Source organism: Toxotes jaculatrix, chromosome 21 (genome assembly GCF_017976425.1).
Source record: "Toxotes jaculatrix isolate fToxJac2 chromosome 21, fToxJac2.pri, whole genome shotgun sequence".
Classification (NCBI taxonomy): Eukaryota; Metazoa; Chordata; class Actinopteri; family Toxotidae; genus Toxotes; species Toxotes jaculatrix.
In genome coordinates, this window is record NC_054414.1 from 20,351,128 (window position 1) to 20,370,017 (window position 18,890).

General features: G+C 37.8%; 2 protein-coding genes across 4 annotated transcripts in view; both read left to right on the plus strand.

Annotated features, from left to right (window-relative positions):
- prkg1b (protein kinase cGMP-dependent 1b) overlaps positions 1–2,882 on the plus strand; it is a 30,302-nt gene extending 27,420 nt beyond the window's left edge. For all 3 annotated transcript variants that reach the window (XM_041066800.1, XM_041066802.1, XM_041066801.1), the window contains one exon: positions 1–2,882. This exon is cut by the window's left edge and continues 574 nt beyond it. The gene's annotated coding sequence lies outside the window, so the exon portion shown is untranslated.
- A 2,902-nt stretch (positions 2,883–5,784) lies between these two features.
- The window catches only part of LOC121175472 (protein FAM13C-like), a 60,284-nt gene continuing 47,178 nt past the window's right edge, over positions 5,785–18,890 (plus strand). The window contains exons 1-9 of the mRNA XM_041029240.1: positions 5,785–5,983; positions 6,756–7,077; positions 7,278–7,419; positions 7,526–7,607; positions 7,941–8,010; positions 8,092–8,212; positions 8,625–8,708; positions 9,188–9,283; positions 9,746–9,954. Coding sequence (XP_040885174.1) covers positions 5,785–5,983; positions 6,756–7,077; positions 7,278–7,419; positions 7,526–7,607; positions 7,941–8,010; positions 8,092–8,212; positions 8,625–8,708; positions 9,188–9,283; positions 9,746–9,954 — 1,325 coding nt within the window. The remainder of the gene's footprint in view (positions 5,984–6,755; positions 7,078–7,277; positions 7,420–7,525; positions 7,608–7,940; positions 8,011–8,091; positions 8,213–8,624; positions 8,709–9,187; positions 9,284–9,745; positions 9,955–18,890) is intronic.

Genomic DNA, 18,890 nt, shown 5'->3' on the forward strand with positions numbered 1-18,890 from the left:
TGTTCATCCATCAGCAGGAAGTGACACCGTGTGGATTTTACTTTATGTCCCATATATTGCTGCAAGACAGTTGTCTATTACATTTCTAAGAGCAGGGAATCAATCCTGTGAATCTTAGAGTAAATCATGTGATGTCTGTCATTTCTGCAAAAAGGCACATGCAGGTTCTTAACTTTCACAAACTGAAAAATCATCCCAGTTCCTACAGATTTCAGAGATCTGCCCAAAACTCCACAGCAACAAGCCAACAGTGCAAAAAAAGAGCTTTCTGCAGTGTCTGGGAGAGTCTCGGAGGAAGATGAACCCAGAACAACAAAGACTCCTCGCTGCATCTGAACTTTGGGTATCTTCACCCATCAGCAGTCAGTCACACATTATAGGCCTTGCTTAATGTCCCATATAATGCTGCAACACTCAGAGGAAGCTCGGATGTTCATTGGCATCAATTAGCCAGAAATCTGATGTTGAACTTGTGAATCTACCTGAGGCTGGTACATCTGGAGGTGTCGAGCAAAATCAAGTTGTCACAAAGTGCTTCCCAGAGGAACGGGTGAGGCTGGAGGCTCAGTGTGGCCATTGCTCTGTGATCATTTTTATACAAAGTTGTTTTGGAAAATCCACCATCAAAGTACAGTTAAAATCCAAAATTATAAGGCCCCAAACACGTCCTGCATTTTTATCCAAAACATTTATGGGCTGGATCTCAGTGTCGTTACAGCTAAATCATCTTTCCATGGGGCTCCCTAAACATGATTAAAAACACGTTTCCTGTTTCCAAAAGCTGATAAAAGGCTTCAAATCGTCCCTTCAGATACCTCTTTAGGACACCACAGACACTACACACGTTTTCTGCAGCCAATGGAAAGCCTCTGCTCCTGTCAAGTGTCCTTGATCACTGGCTGACACTTGAATTTTGGCCCTTCTGAGGGAGATCGTTCTATTACCTGTACTGTGACATCTGCAATTTGCGTTTTGTGGTCTGGGAGCAATTTTGAAAGTTCTTAGGGGCTTCTCTGGGATGTACGTATTCCCCAGTTGCAGGATTAACCTCTGGGTTGAGTGACACAAGGACTCCACAAACCACAGGAGGAAAAGTGAACTGAAGACTGAACAGACGAGCTTAAGGTCACCATGATGCCTTCACTTCTCATTTCATTTTTGTGAACTTCCAAAGACAGAAAGACAAAAAGGTTGGATGTAGCAGCTGTTGTTGCCGCCGAGTGGATGATGGGGGAAGTGATACGAACATTTCTACTTCTAAATTTTACTTTCTGTGATTCTTGATGTAGTGAATCTTTGAATGGCAGCATGAGAACAGATACTCTGTACATATTTCCTAGACTTCCTACATGTTTTGCACACAGTCACAAACACTCCATTCTCACTGACACATGACACATGTTTGAAGACTGAGCAGGTTTGAGGATTGTTCAGAAGCTGATGCTTTGTGTTTAAACAGCATCTCTAAGGCTTATGACGTACTTGCTTTTTAACAACTTGGTGTTAGACCTCTAAATCAGCCCAAAGTGCCAGGTATATACTCAGAGACATGGTTCAGTGTATCCTGCATTAAGAGTCTGTGTATGTGGACTTCATTATTAATTAGTCCTTTTAAAACCCTCTAATAATTATATATGATTTCCAACAGTCTGATCTGTCTTTAAATGTCATGCTTTGTCGAACAACACACACCTAAAATAATTCTGTTTACTATCATGCACGACAAAGAAAAGCATCAGGTCCTCATGTTGCCACCAGACACCAGAATATCTTCATGAGTTATTTCCGATCCTGCCGAACAGGGCGACGCTCCATGAGGTTACTACAGCAGAAAAAGCAGCTGAGACACAGACTCTGTGAACGAACGCAGGATACACAGCATAACCATCAAACTGTATGTCAGTGCTCTGAAACAGACTGAGCAAGGAAGGAAGCCTTCATTCTCCGAGGTAATCTTTAATGTCACCTGTGACAGAGCGGACATTCAGAAACACTGAGTTGAAGCAGATGTGATTACTCACAAAGACTTTAACCCTAAAAGGTGATTCACCTGTGTATTTCAGTTTGTATTGACAGTATTTTGTGGCCTTTTGTAAAAGCAGTTGATAGTTGTCTCACTCTGGTAGGAAGCCTTTGTATTAGCAGTCTGACTTTGCTGTGACATTTTTGTAAAATGATCAGCGATGTGACTTTTGTGAACTCTGCATGAAAATATTTGAAACAGTATGTTTGCTTTTCACCACCAGAGGGCAGAACAGAGTCAGACACTCAATAAACCAGGCAGTGCTCGCTTTAAAGGAACACGCCGACATTAGGGAAACGTTCTCAGTTTCTTTCTTAGAATGTAGAACGTAGTTAGCCTAGCTTAGCATAAAGACTGGACAGCCTGGTTCTGACTGATTAACACGTGATTAAATTTGTTCAACTCATACAAAAACATGAAAGTGAACTATATTAATTTCAGTTCTGTAACCAGGCAACAGAAAGGACTGATGATGAGCTCTGACAGTGAAAATCAGAATCTCAGCTAAACATTAAAAAAAAAAAGATGTTTGGACCAGAAGGAGAAATATTCATGTTCTTAATGATTCTTAGTGATGATATTTTGTGGTTATGACTTTGTGTTATGAAGCGCGAGTGTCACTGATTTATTTGTATATATTGAGATTATAGTGTTTTATGATGTTTCAGCTTTTTGTAGATCCTTATTATTATTATTATTATTATTACTGTTATTATTACAGTGCCTGCCATGGTAGCTGATGAAACTCCAACTCTCTTGCTCCGTCTCTGAGTTGAAAAAAGCTTTATGGACGTGACTGTTAAAACTATTTTGCAAAAGCAGTTTGATCTGTTCAAACAATAAAAGCTGTAAAAAAAAACTTGTTGCTTATTTCTTATCATTTGAGTGTTGATGGTGTTTGTTTTTGTTTTGTTTGTTGTAATAATGTATTTTCAAACATCGATTTGAAATTGACTGGGTGGGGGTTGGGTGTGGCAGCTGTGACGTTGTCAGAGCAAATGATCGAGAAATGATTGGTTTTAATTTCAGGTGTAATTAAAGAAAAAGACATGCTCTTATTTTTCAGCTGTCTCTGCCAGTCCTATTAACCTGCCTGTACAGTGTTTTTTTTACCGCGTGCTGCAGCAGGAAGTGAGATGACGTAATTTTAAAGTGACTTGTAGTTCTGCAAACTGCCGCCAGGTGTCAGTGTGGAGCGGCTGTGTGCCGAGGCTTCAGGTGCAGCTGCGGCTACAGTAAGTTACTTTAACTAAAACATCATCAGTAAAATGTTGATCAGATGTATTGATCTGATTTGTGTCACGTGTCAGATCATTCTGAAATTAAGCAGCTCTCATTTACATGTACATCTTTCCACACTAAGTATGAACATAATCTGAAAAATTCAACAATTTAACGTTTTTTTTTTTGTTTTTTTTTACCGGCAAACGTTCAAACTTCGTCAGTATGACTAACTTACTTTTCCTGAATCTGGAAGTTATACCGAGGAATTCGGCACATATACAGTACACAAAAAACGTATATATATCTCCATAAATTCAGTTAAACCGAAACATTGAGTAGTTTGGTCGCCGCTTCTTCTACAATGAAAGAAGCTACCGGCGGACACACAAACGAACAAACCTACAAAAATAACAAGATATACGTTGCTTCAAACAGGGTCTTACTCGGAGAATTATTTATGTTTGATGCAGAGAGATTTTAACACCAGATATTTTACCTTTAAATTTCCGACTATTTAATGTCGCTGTCGTTTTCGTCAAACATTCACAGCTCGTCAACAGAACTAAAGTCTGAGATTCAGTCCAGTAACAGCAGCAGAGACACAGATTCATTTGTTCCGACTAGCTTAGCTTCAGTTACATTGAACTGAAGTGTTTTTGGAGGATCGTTAATCGTTTAATGAAAGTTTTTAACCAAGATTTAGATGTTGATTTTGTGTATGCTGCACGGCAGAGCAGCCTAAATATCCGCAGTTTTTAAATGGAGTCTGGCGAGCATTTAATCAAAGCGCTGCCAGAAGCTGATTCTGTTTGTGAACATGCTGCTGTTTATCTGTATACTCTCCTGCAGCAGGTACAGATGCTCTGCTGCTGTATTTTCTCTGCAGTTCAGCATCAAACTCAAACCACTGGACTTTGTGTGGGACCCTGATGTACTGTAAAACCCCTGCTGCATCGTGGAGCCTGAGCCGCCTGAGTCAGGAGATGGAGCTTTTATCCCAAAGAAACCAGCTTTACTGTGGATGTGGAACCAGCAGGGCTCACTCCACGAGGTGCAGCTCCTGCGAGGGCGAGGAGCGTCGTCCTCTCACTTTGTGGAGTCGGTGTGTGACTGAGTCCACAAAGTGATTTTCAGAAACATCCTGGTGGTAGGACTGAGGGCTCTGATGTGTCCCCTGTAGGTGGTCCAGGTCTCTGCTCCATACAGTAGAGTTCTACAGGGAACCCACTGATGATGTATTTCTTTGTGGATGTGGACTTTGGAGGACTGGAGACTGCTGAAGTAGGGAGAGGGGCTTTGTTTGTTCCTCTGTTGGAGGGTGGCGGCCGTTTGCATGTCTCGGCCACACCTGTGATGCTGTGATGGTCTGTAATGGTCTGAATGGGAGCAGGTTCTCTGGTGGAGACAGAGACCGCGTCACCACGTCACACGTGCTCAGTGTGTCCAGCACACAGTTGCACTGTGGGAGAAACTGGATGTTCAGGGGTTAAACTGTCTGTGGATGTGTGAGGAGCAGCACGTACCTCCCCCCTCCCCCTCCTCCCTGTCTTCCTTGCTCTTTTATGAATGAGATTTCAACACACACACAGAGTGATGTCAGAAATAAGCCCATCCCCCACCGCTGCGGGAAAAACCTCACGATCAGAGAGAGAGAGAGCCGTCCTCATGTGTCTCATATGTCTCTCTCCCTTTCTGAGAATGAGATGGGTGGGGGAGGGGGAGGGCGAAGGCAAGCCACACCACATCACCTCTCTTCCCTCCTCATCCCTCCATCCTCCCTCCTCCCTTCACGATCTTGAGGATGAGTAATCCGTCAAGGGAGGGAGAGAGGACGAGCGAGGTCTTGGAAGAGTGGGAGAGGGAGGGAGGGAGGGAGGGAGGATACTAACGCAGCATCAGCATCATCATCAGTGAACGTGCAGAACAAGGATGAAAATTCAAAACCTTCCAGCTCCTCTTTCACTGCTGAGCTCAGTCTCACCGGGGAAGGCTAATTCCTGGACACTCAGTGGCTGACGCCATATGAGCGATGAATATTCCTGTGAGGAACGCCATGCTTTGGGATTATGATTCCACAGTTACTGGAACTGGCTAGTCGCTGGAGTGCAGAGAGGTAAAGAAAAGAAACAAAGGAAGAGGAATAAAGGTTTATATTTCTGAACTGTTCTCTAGCATACGGAGTGTAACTGACTAATCTCTGGAAGAGCTGGACGAGACAGAGGCATCATGGCTTGTTTGACTGGATGGTCCCAGCCTAATTCTTGGACAGGAGCTGACTGACTCATCCTTTGGACTGTGGGGACAGTCTAAGCCCTGAACAACAAGCCTCCTATTGAGATATCCATTTTTAGTCTGTGCCACACCTCCACATGAGGCATTTTAGAGGCTGGGATCCAGCTAATATCTGGAGTCACTGACCCACACCAGCACCTCCCAGCCCCGCATACAGTATCTCAGTACCTGGACATTTTCTGTAACAAAGGTGGATAAAAGCCTCCTCCTGGGACCAGGTTAATCTCTGGATCAGTGTGTCTGGCATGTTCTGCTTCTGCCTGCAGAGTTCCCTGCTGAAGCTCCAGGCGTTGGAGGTGGAGGGGGGCCCCTCGCTGGGTCCGTCCCCAGAGGAGAGCCCCCCTGCCCTGAGCAGCAAGGAGCAGAAGGGTCCCGGCGAGCTTGCAGGGAAGGAGGGGAAGACGCTGGCTCTGTGCCACAGCACTGACGAGAACAGCCCGCCAGGTACACACACCTGTCTGTCTGTCCATACCTGTCTGCCCTCTGACATCTTTTCTCTTGTGCTTTGTCAGTTTCTGTTTAATCATCAAACATTAAAGTTCCAACTCTGAAGGAAATTCACTTAAAGTCACGTCATGACATCGAACATGAAAACTACACACGTACCTGTTTTATTCTGCTGTTTGTTCTTTATGCTTCTATTAACATACACAATAAATATACTGTACCCACCATCCATGCTGTGTGTGTGTCTGTGTCTGTATGTGTGTGTGTGATGGCACTCTCCTTGTTTCCCTGAGCGAGCTGCTATTATTAGCTCTGAGCCGACTCTCTCACTTCACTGCCTCTGAATCGGCTTCACACTCTTCACGTTCCGGTTTACAGTCGTCACTGTGCTGCACGTTCTGACCAAAGCTGCTTTGTACAAAACATCCTGGTAATTAAAGTAAATTTATCCTTAAATCCCAACAGAGCTGAAACAATTAGGAGATTAATCAATAAGTCGATCAACAACTTGAATCTGTAACAGTTTGTATTGATTAACTGTTCCAGTCCAGATTTCCTGCCTGTCCTCGTGGTCCTGGTGGTCGTGCATGAGGTTCTTTAGTTGGTTCTACTGGTCTCTGAGGATCAGTGGGTTCTGATGATGGTTCTTGTGGTGATTAGTGGCATGTTGAAATAAAAGCTGACAGCAGATGATTTTTGCAGTGTAAACACACTGAGTAACATTTTATTTTGAAAATCTTCTTAATACTTGACCCTTGTGTCTTTGCAGAGCTGTTGACAGTCCTGACCAGACCTCCCCCATCCCCCAGACACCAGCCGCTTACAACCATCCTCCCGGGCCAGCAGCCCCTGACCCCCGATGGAGTGCTGCCCCTCAGTCCTAACCACTCACCCTACTCCCCGCAGAGGAGCAGCCCCGGAGGCGAGGGGGCAGGTGAAGGAGGAGGTGGAGGTGGAGCTCTCCTCCAGCTGCTGGCAGGCGGCACCAGCCCCCTCCCCTCCCCTCGATGTGCCAGCCTCAGCCACAGCCTGAGGTTTAACTCCGACCCTGACACTGCACCTTCACCACCCTGCAGCCAGCAGTACATACAGTGAGTCCACCTGTTTGTCCACCTGTTTGTCCACCTGTCTGTCCACTGGTCCGGTTTAGACCTAGACTTTGAACCTTTTAAATATGATGTGGGACCATTTGGTCTTTATTTGGAAATTCACTTGAAACTTGTTGGTCTTGACTTTGAAGTTGATACGAGTCTCTTTACCTGTGTACCCGACTCTCTGTGCTTGTGTCCAGGTCTCGAGGGCGGGGGGACAGGACAGAGGGAGCGGAGGACGGTTGCCCACCCTCCATCCCCTTCCTCACCAGACAGATCCAGACCCTGAAGAAGAAGGTTCGCAGGTTTGAGGATCAGTTCGAGCAGGAGGTGAACTACAAGGTAAATACAGCTGGGAGCAGAAGACCAGTCCACGCTCAGCTGGAACTGACTGGATATACTGGAGATATTTCTGATGGTGTGATGTGTTTGTCTCTTCCTCTCTCAGCCGTCACACAACGATAAATATTCCAACCCGGAGATGGTCAGAGTGATGAACGAGCTGGCGAAGGCTCGCAAACAGCTCAAAGGTAAAAACCTGATGTTAATCTTTGCTCATTCAACCATCAACTCCTTTAAAGCTTCAGAGGACATTTAAGTCCTCGGGGAACAGGATACAGACAGATTTGGATCCTGGAGACCAGATACCTGAAGATAAAAGTCAGCAGCAGCTGTTAGTCAGGCTCTGAAACACACCGGATTACACACAGGTCAGGTGTACTGCCTGTGTGCTGTGTAGTGGTTCTCTTGTTCTCACGTTATCTGACATGCTACATTCATCAATCAATCAATCAATCAATCAATCAATAACTTTATTTGTCCCCTGGGGGGGCAATTCAAGTGTGGTTGTGTTTGCTGTGCAGAGCTGAGACTCAGACAGTCGGTGTTCGAGTCGAAGGAGCACGACGGTCCAGAAACCACAGACGTGTGCAGGTAACTCCAACACATCCACCACATCGGCTCAGTGTGTCGTGGTCAGTGAAGTGGTCACAGGTGTGCGTACTCGTCTTGCAGGTATGGCTCTGGGCAGCAGCGGGCGTCGGAGCACAAACCCACTCTAGAGGAAACCGTGGAGTCTCTGTTCAGACGACTGAGAGAGAAGAGACAAGCCCTGGGTCTCCCTGACAACATGAAGGTGTGTGACGCCACTGCAACGTTTAACCCCTGCATCCTCACCAAACTCTGTTCATTTTCTGCTCCATTTTATTCCCTCTCTCCTGAATGTGTGGTTATAATTGACTTTACAGACTGAGGCTGGTCACTAATGGCTGTGACTCCAGATTAAAGTCAGTTCATATTCACTCTGATGTAACCAGTGACCGTCTGCATTTACATCACACAGAAGAATGTATATTTATTTTTTCTGCTCAAATTCCTTATTTCCTTAAATCATCTTAAAATGATGATGTGCTGATTCTAATGTGAATGCATCCTCACCAGACTCTGTTCATTTTCTCTCAGTTTTATTATGTTTAGGGTAAGAAACTGAAATCAGTGTAGTTTGGCTTAACTCCCGCGTATGTGTGTGTATGTGTGCGTGCGTGCAGGAGATGACCCAGGCTCAGATGGTGTTGGAGAAGATCACTCTGCAGAAATGTCTGCTGTACTTTGAGAGTGTGCACGGCCGACCGGTGAGTCCTCACCTGTAGTAACTGTCCCACCTGACAGGCAGTGCTCACAGGTGTTACAGACCAATATGAAGAGAGCATCATGTTTCTCTGGGGCAGGACTTTGGCTGTGGCTCTACATTTATTTTAAATCTTGTGTTGCTTTGCAGATTCAGATTAATGAAACAAAATATTATCAGGTAAAACATTTCATATTGTAAAGTACCAATTACAATCAACTCTGTTTTTACCAGCTGCAACACTGAAGTGATTAGTACATTAACACATAAAGGCTTTTTAAAAAATCAATATGTATAATAAGTATAATAACATCATATGCATTATTCTGTGTTACAAGTACTTATACTTTTGGTGTTTTTGGTATATTTTGCTCCTGATGCTTCTGTATTTTTTCTTCTAAGTAAGTTTTTCTAAGTATTTTTCAGCTCTGATGCATAGTGAGGGCTTCCTGTGATGTCTGTCTGTCTGTCTGTCTGTCCCAGGGAACCAAACAGGAGAAGAACCTGGTGAAACCTCTGTATGACAGATACCAGATGATCAAACGTTTACTGTGTGCCAGCCCCACAATCACCACCATAGTAAGAAACACACACTAGCTAGCATACTAACGTTACGCTGTCCAGAGTGTTCAGAAAGACCTAACATGGGTCTTCCTTTGCATGCTGGGGGGGGCAGCATTCACTTGGACGCAAGGATGAACTGATTAGATGTTGGTGGTCGAAGGTTAAAGGTCACTGTGACCTCATAAAACATGTTTCCAGTCATAATTCAAGAACAGAAGAGCAGACTGTGTCCACAATTCCTGTAACTTGACCGGTTGGTGGAGGCATTCAGCCGCAAAGGAGTAAATCTAGTTTTACCCTTCTTCTCTGACATTCAGCCTTAATGTAATGCTCAGGATGAGTGTGTTAATAAAGAATAATAAAGATGAAATGGAGGCAGACTCTTCACAAAGTGAGTCCTTCATTGTACTGTGTCTGTAAATCAAAAGAATTCACCCCCCCTTTTCTTTCTGTCCTGTGATTCTTCCTGTCTGTCAGGAGGAAGAAGATGGATCTGATGAAGACTTGATGAGTTCGATGACAGTGGATGAACTTTGCCTCCCTCCTCAGAGAGTGACCCGACAAGCAGGCAGCGAGGAGGACAGCGACCGGGACAGTGACCCAGCATTTGTGTCCCCTTTAGATGAGGTGAAAGCCGTCCGTCAACAACCTGCTCTCACCATGGCGAACCTGCATGAAGCCTCCAGGTGTGTATAAGAGTCAGGTAGCTTACTACACTAAGGTATAAAAACATGATACTATAGACGGGCATAAACAATGTCAAAGTAAAGTTAGGTATGAAAAGTCATAGTTTACTAAGATATAAAAGCATCAAAGTATAGTAAGGAATGAAAAAAAGAAAAAAATAAGTCACAGTATACTAGAGCTTAAAAATGTGCAAAAAAACGTCATAGTATAGTAAGGCGTCAAAATCGGCCAAAAAAAGTCAACATTTTTTTCGACCTCAAAATGTCATAAAAAACGTCATAGTATAGTATGTCGTTTTTTTCGGCCAAAAAAAGTCAAATTTTTTTTCGACCTCCAAAAGTCATAAAAAACGTCATAGTATAGTATGTCGTTTTTTTCGGCCAAAAAAAGTCAAAATTTTTTTACACCTCCAAAAGTCATAAAAAACGTCATAGTATAGTATGTGGTTTTTTTCGGCCAAAAAAAGTCAAAAATTTTTTTCGACCTCCAAAAGTCATAAAAAACGTCATAGTATAGTATGCCGTTTTTTTCGGCCAAAAAAAGTCAAAATTTTTTTACACCTCAAAATGTCCTAAAAACTCATAAAAAACGTCATAGTATAGTATGGCGTTTTTTTCGGCCAAAAAAAGTCAAAATTTTTTTCGACCTCCAAAAGTCATAAAAAACGTCATAGTATAGTATGGCGTTTTTTTCGGCCAAAAAAAGTCAAAATTTTTTTCGACCTCAAAATGTCATAAAAACTCATAAAAAAAGTCATAGTATGGCGTTTTTTTCGGGCAAAAAAAGTCAAAATTTTTTTCGACCTCCAAAAGTCATAAAAAACGTCATAGTATAGTATGGCGTTTTTTTCGGCCAAAAAAAGTCAAAATTTTTTTACACCTCAAAATGTCATAAAAAACGTCATAGTATAGTATGGCGTTTTTTTCGGCCAAAAAAAGTCAAAATTTTTTTACACCTCAAAATGTCATAAAAAACGTCATAGTATAGTATGGCGTTTTTTTCGGCCAAAAAAAGTCAAAATTTTTTTCGACCTCAAAATGTCCTAAAAACTCATTAAAAACGTCAAAGTATAGTATGGCGTTTTTTTCGGGCAAAAAAAGTCAAAATTTTTTTACACCTCCAAAAGTCATAAAAAACATCATAGTATAGTATGGCGTTTTTTTCGGCCAAAAAAAGTCAAAAAATTTTTCGACCTCCAAAAGTCATAAAAAACGTCATAGTATAGTATGGCGTTTTTTTTCGGCCAAAAAAAGTCAAAATTTTTTTCGACCTCAAAATGTCATAAAAACTCATAAAAAACGTCATAGTATGTGGTTTTTTTCGGCCAAAAAAAGTCAACATTTTTTTCGACCTCCAAAAGTCATAAAAAACGTCATAGTATAGTATGCCGTTTTTTTCGGCCAAAAAAAGTCAAAATTTTTTTCGACCTCAAAATGTCATAAAAAACGTCATAGTATAGTATGGCGTTTTTTTCGGCCAAAAAAACTCAAAATTTTTTTCGACCTCAAAATGTCCTAAAAAACGTCATAGTATAGTATGGCGTTTTTTTCGGCCAAAAAAACTCAAAATTTTTTTCGACCTCAAAATGTCCTAAAAACTCATTAAAAACGTCAAAGTATAGTATGGCGTTTTTTTCGGGCAAAAAAAGTCAAAATTTTTTTACACCTCCAAAAGTCATAAAAAACATCATAGTATAGTATGGCGTTTTTTTCGGCCAAAAAAAGTCAAAAAATTTTTCGACCTCCAAAAGTCATAAAAAACGTCATAGTATAGTATGGCGTTTTTTTCGGCCAAAAAAAGTCAAAATTTTTTTCGACCTCAAAATGTCATAAAAACTCATAAAAAACGTCATAGTATGGCGTTTTTTTCGGGCAAAAAAAGTCAACATTTTTTTACACCTCCAAAAGTCATAAAAAACGTCATAGTATAGTATGGCGTTTTTTTCGGCCAAAAAAAGTCAAAATTTTTTTACACCTCAAAATGTCCTAAAAACTCATAAAAAACGTCATAGTATAGTATGGCGTTTTTTTCGGCCAAAAAAAGTCAACATTTTTTTCGACCTCCAAAAGTCATAAAAAACATCATAGTATAGTATGGCGTTTTTTTCAGCCAAAAAACGTCAAAAAATTTTTCGACCTCCAAAAGTCATAAAAAACGTCATAGTATAGTATGGCGTTTTTTTCGGCCAAAAAAAGTCAAAATTTTTTTCGACCTCAAAATGTCATAAAAACTCATAAAAAACGTCATAGTATGGCGTTTTTTTCGGGCAAAAAAAGTCAAAATTTTTTTCGACCTCCAAAAGTCATAAAAAACGTCATAGTATAGTATGCCATTTTTTTCGGCCAAAAAAAGTCAACATTTTTTTCGACCTCAAAATGTCCTAAAAACTCATAAAAAACGTCATAGTATAGTATGTCGTTTTTTTCGGCCAAAAAAAGTCACATTTTTTTTCGACCTCCAAAAGTCATAAAAAACGTCATAGTATAGTATGTCGTTTTTTTCGGCCAAAAAAAGTCAAAATTTTTTTACACCTCAAAATGTCATAAAAACTCATAAAAAACGTCATAGTATAGTATGGCGTTTTTTTCGGCCAAAAAAAGTCACAATTTTTTTACACCTCCAAAAGTCATAAAAAACGTCATAGTATAGTATGTGGTTTTTTTCGGCCAAAAAAAGTCAAAAATTTTTTTCGACCTCCAAAAGTCATAAAAAACGTCATAGTATAGTATGCCGTTTTTTTCGGCCAAAAAAAGTCAAAATTTTTTTACACCTCAAAATGTCATAAAAAACGTCATAGTATAGTATGGTGTTTTTTTCGGCCAAAAAAAGTCAAAATTTTTTTACACCTCCAAAAGTCATAAAAAACGTCATAGTATAGTATGGCGTTTTTTTCGGCCAAAAAAAGTCAACATTTTTTTCGACCTCCAAAAGTCATAAAAAACGTCATAGTATAGTATGGCGTTTTTTTCGGCCAAAAAAAGTCAAAAATTTTTTCGATCTCCAAAAGTCATAAAAAATGTCATAGTATAGTATGGCGTTTTTTTCGGCCAAAAAAAGTCAAAATTTTTTTACACCTCAAAATGTCCTAAAAACTCATAAAAAACGTCATAGTATAGTATGGCGTTTTTTTCGGGCAAAAAAAGTCAAAATTTTTTTACACCTCAAAATGTCCTAAAAAACGTCATAGTATAGTATGTGGTTTTTTTCGGCCAAAAAAAGTCACATTTTTTTTCGACCTCCAAAACTCATAAAAAACGTCATAGTATAGTATGGCGTTTTTTTCGGCCAAAAAAAGTCAAAATTTTTTTACACCTCAAAATGTCCTAAAAACTCATAAAAAACGTCATAGTATAGTATGTGGTTTTTTTCGGCCAAAAAAAGTCAACATTTTTTTCGACCTCCAAAATTCATAAAAAACGTCATAGTATAGTATGGCGTTTTTTTCGGCCAAAAAAAGTCAAAATTTTTTTACACCTCCAAAAGTCATAAAAAACGTCATAGTATAGTATGGCGTTTTTTTCGGCCAAAAAAAGTCAAAATTTTTTTACACCTCAAAATGTCATAAAAAACGTCATAGTATAGTATGTGTTTTTTTTCGGCCAAAAAAAGTCCAATTTTTTTTCGACCTCCAAAAGTCATAAAAAACGTCATAGTATAGTATGTCGTTTTTTTCGGCCAAAAAAAGTCAAAATTTTTTTCAACCTCAAAATGTCATAAAAACTCATAAAAAACGTCATAGTATAGTATGGCGTTTTTTTCGGGCAAAAAAAGTCAAAAATTTTTTCGACCTCCAAAAGTCATAAAAAACGTCATAGTATAGTATGGCGTTTTTTTCGGCCAAAAAAAGTCAAAATTTTTTTCGACCTCAAAATGTCCTAAAAACTCATAAAAAATGTCATAGTATAGTATGGCGTTTTTTTCGGCCAAAAAAAGTCAAAATTTTTTTCGACCTCCAAAAGTCATAAAAAACGTCATAGTATAGTATGGCGTTTTTTTCGGCCAAAAAAAGTCAACATTTTTTTCGACCTCCAAAAGTCATAAAAAACGTCATAGTATAGTATGCCGTTTTTTTCGGCCAAAAAAAGTCAAAATTTTTTTACACCTCCAAAAGTCATAAAAAACGTCATAGTATAGTATGGCGTTTTTTTCGGCCAAAAAAAGTCACATTTTTTTTCGACCTCCAAAAGTCATAAAAAACGTCATAGTATAGTATGCCGTTTTTTTCGGCCAAAAAAAGTCAACATTTTTTTCGACCTCAAAATGTCCTAAAAACTCATAAAAAACGTCATAGTATAGTATGGCGTTTTTTTCGGCCAAAAAAAGTCAACATTTTTTTCGACCTCCAAAAGTCATAAAAAACGTCATAGTATAGTATGTCGTTTTTTTCGGCCAAAAAAAGTCAACATTTTTTTACACCTCAAAATGTCATAAAAACTCATAAAAAACGTCATAGTATAGTATGGCGTTTTTTTCGGCCAAAAAAAGTCAAAATTTTTTTCGACCTCCAAAAGTCATAAAAAACGTCATAGTATATTATGGCGTTTTTTTCGGCCAAAAAAAGTCAAAATTTTTTTACACCTCCAAAAGTCATAAAAAACGTCATAGTATAGTATGCCGTTTTTTTCGGCCAAAAAAAGTCAAAATTTTTTTACACCTCAAAATGTCATAAAAAACGTCATAGTATAGTATGGCGTTTTTTTCGGCCAAAAAAAGTCAAAATTTTTTTACACCTCCAAAAGTCATAAAAAACGTCATAGTATAGTATGGCGTTTTTTTCAGCCAAAAAAAGTCAACATTTTTTTCGACCTCCAAAAGTCATAAAAAACGTCATAGTATAGTATGGCGTTTTTTTCGGACAAAAAAAGTCAAAAATTTTTTCGATCTCCAAAAGTCATAAAAAATGTCATAGTATAGTATGGCGTTTTTTTCGGCCAAAAAAAGTCAAAATTTTTTTCGACCTCAAAATGTCCTAAAAACTCATAAAAAACGTCATAGTATAGTATGGCGTTTTTTTCGGGCAAAAAAAGTCAAAATTTTTTTACACCTCAAAATGTCCTAAAAAACGTCATAGTATAGTATGTGGTTTTTTTCGGCCAAAAAAAGTCAAATTTTTTTTCGACCTCCAAAAGTCATAAAAAACGTCATAGTATAGTATGTCGTTTTTTTCGGCCAAAAAAAGTCAAAATTTTTTTCAACCTCAAAATGTCATAAAAACTCATAAAAAACGTCATAGTATAGTATGGCGTTTTTTTCGGGCAAAAAAAGTCAAAAATTTTTTCGACCTCCAAAAGTCATAAAAAACGTCATAGTATAGTATGTGGTTTTTTTCGGGCAAAAAAAGTCAAAATTTTTTTACACCTCCAAAAGTCATAAAAAATGTCATAGTATAGTATGGCGTTTTTTTCGGGCAAAAAAAGTCAAAATTTTTTTACACCTCCAAAAGTCATAAAAAACGTCATAGTATAGTATGGCGTTTTTTTCGGCCAAAAAAAGTCAAAATTTTTTTACACCTCAAAATGTCCTAAAAACTCATAAAAAACGTCATAGTATAGTATGTGGTTTTTTTCGGCCAAAAAAAGTCAACATTTTTTTCGACCTCCAAAAGTCATAAAAAACGTCATAGTATAGTATGGCGTTTTTTTCGGCCAAAAAAAGTCAAAAATTTTTTACACCTCCAAAAGTCATAAAAAACGTCATAGTATAGTATGGCGTTTTTTTCGGCCAAAAAAAGTCAAAATTTTTTTACACCTCAAAATGTCATAAAAAACGTCATAGTATAGTATGTGTTTTTTTTCGACCAAAAAAAGTCAAATTTTTTTTCGACCTCCAAAAGTCATAAAAAACGTCATAGTATAGTATGTCGTTTTTTTCGGCCAAAAAAAGTCAAAAATTTTTTCAACCTCAAAATGTCATAAAATTCTCATAAAAAACGTCATAGTATAGTATGGCGTTTTTTTCGGGCAAAAAAAGTCAACATTTTTTTCGACCTCCAAAAGTCATAAAAAACGTCATAGTATAGTATGTCGTTTTTTTCGGCCAAAAAAAGTCAAAAAATTTTTCGACCTCCAAAAGTCATAAAAAACGTCATAGTATAGTATGGCGTTTTTTTCGGCCAAAAAAAGTCAAAATTTTTTTCGACCTCAAAATGTCATAAAAACTCATAAAAAACGTCATAGTATGTGGTTTTTTTCGGCCAAAAAAAGTCAACATTTTTTTCGACCTCCAAAAGTCATAAAAAACGTCATAGTATAGTATGCCGTTTTTTTCGGCCAAAAAAAGTCAAAATTTTTTTCGACCTCAAAATGTCATAAAAAACGTCATAGTATAGTATGGCGTTTTTTTCGGCCAAAAAAACTCAAAATTTTTTTCGACCTCAAAATGTCCTAAAAAACGTCATAGTATAGTATGGCGTTTTTTTCGGCCAAAAAAACTCAAAATTTTTTTCGACCTCAAAATGTCCTAAAAACTCATTAAAAACGTCAAAGTATAGTATGGCGTTTTTTTCGGGCAAAAAAAGTCAAAATTTTTTTACACCTCCAAAAGTCATAAAAAACATCATAGTATAGTATGGCGTTTTTTTCGGCCAAAAAAAGTCAAAAAATTTTTCGACCTCCAAAAGTCATAAAAAACGTCATAGTATAGTATGGCGTTTTTTTCGGCCAAAAAAAGTCAAAATTTTTTTCGACCTCAAAATGTCATAAAAACTCATAAAAAACGTCATAGTATGGCGTTTTTTTCGGGCAAAAAAAGTCAACATTTTTTTACACCTCCAAAAGTCATAAAAAACGTCATAGTATAGTATGGCGTTTTTTTCGGCCAAAAAAAGTCAAAATTTTTTTACACCTCAAAATGTCCTAAAAACTCATAAAAAACGTCATAGTATAGTATGGCGTTTTTTTCGGCCAAAAAAAGTCAAAATTTTTTTCGACCTCCAAAAGTCATAAAAAACATCATAGTATAGTATGGCGTTTTTTTCAGCCAAAAAACGTCAAAAAATTTTTCGACCTCCAAAAGTCATAAAAAACGTCATAGTATAGTATGGCGTTTTTTTCGGCCAAAAAAAGTCAAAATTTTTTTCGACCTCAAAATGTCATAAAAACTCATAAAAAACGTCATAGTATGGCGTTTTTTTCGGGCAAAAAAAGTCAAAATTTTTTTCGACCTCCAAAAGTCATAAAAAACGTCATAGTATAGTATGCCATTTTTTTCGGCCAAAAAAAGTCAACATTTTTTTCGACCTCAAAATGTCCTAAAAACTCATAAAAAACGTCATAGTATAGTATGTCGTTTTTTTCGGCCAAAAAAAGTCAAATTTTTTTTCGACCTCCAAAAGTCATAAAAAACGTCATAGTATAGTATGTCGTTTTTTTCGGCCAAAAAAAGTCAACATTTTTTTACACCTCAAAATGTCATAAAAACTCATAAAAAACGTCATAGTATAGTATGGCGTTTTTTTCGGCCAAAAAAAGTCACAATTTTTTTACACCTCCAAAAGTCATAAAAAACGTCATAGTATAGTATGTGGTTTTTTTCGGCCAAAAAAAGTCAAAAATTTTTTTCGACCTCCAAAAGTCATAAAAAACGTCATAGTATAGTATGCCGTTTTTTTCGGCCAAAAAAAGTCAAAATTTTTTTACACCTCAAAATGTCATAAAAAACGTCATAGTATAGTATGGTGTTTTTTTCGGCCAAAAAAAGTCAAAATTTTTTTACACCTCCAAAAGTCATAAAAAACGTCATAGTATAGTATGGCGTTTTTTTCGGCCAAAAAAAGTCAACATTTTTTTCGACCTCCAAAAGTCATAAAAAACGTCATAGTATAGTATGGCGTTTTTTTCGGCCAAAAAAAGTCAAAAATTTTTTCGATCTCCAAAAGTCATAAAAAATGTCATAGTATAGTATGGCGTTTTTTTCGGCCAAAAAAAGTCAAAATTTTTTTACACCTCAAAATGTCCTAAAAACTCATAAAAAACGTCATAGTATAGTATGGCGTTTTTTTCGGGCAAAAAAAGTCAAAATTTTTTTACACCTCAAAATGTCCTAAAAAACGTCATAGTATAGTATGTGGTTTTTTTCGGCCAAAAAAAGTCACATTTTTTTTCGACCTCCAAAACTCATAAAAAACGTCATAGTATAGTATGCCGTTTTTTTCGGGCAAAAAAAGTCAAAAATTTTTTCGACCTCCAAAAGTCATAAAAAACGTCATAGTATAGTATGTCGTTTTTTTCGGGCAAAAAAAGTCAAAATTTTTTTACACCTCCAAAAGTCATAAAAAATGTCATAGTATAGTATGGCGTTTTTTTCGGGCAAAAAAAGTCAAAATTTTTTTACACCTCCAAAAGTCATAAAAAACGTCATAGTATAGTATGGCGTTTTTTTCGGCCAAAAAAAGTCAAAATTTTTTTACACCTCAAAATGTCCTAAAAACTCATAAAAAACGTCATAGTATAGTATGTGGTTTTTTTCGGCCAAAAAAAGTCAACATTTTTTTCGACCTCCAAAATTCATAAAAAACGTCATAGTATAGTATGGCGTTTTTTTCGGCCAAAAAAAGTCAAAATTTTTTTACACCTCCAAAAGTCATAAAAAACGTCATAGTATAGTATGGCGTTTTTTTCGGCCAAAAAAAGTCAAAATTTTTTTACACCTCAAAATGTCATAAAAAACGTCATAGTATAGTATGTGTTTTTTTTCGGCCAAAAAAAGTCAAATTTTTTTTCGACCTCCAAAAGTCATAAAAAACGTCATAGTATAGTATGTCGTTTTTTTCGGCCAAAAAAAGTCAAAATTTTTTTCAACCTCAAAATGTCATAAAAACTCATAAAAAACGTCATAGTATAGTATGGCGTTTTTTTCGGGCAAAAAAAGTCAAAAATTTTTTCGACCTCCAAAAGTCATAAAAAACGTCATAGTATAGTATGGCGTTTTTTTCGGC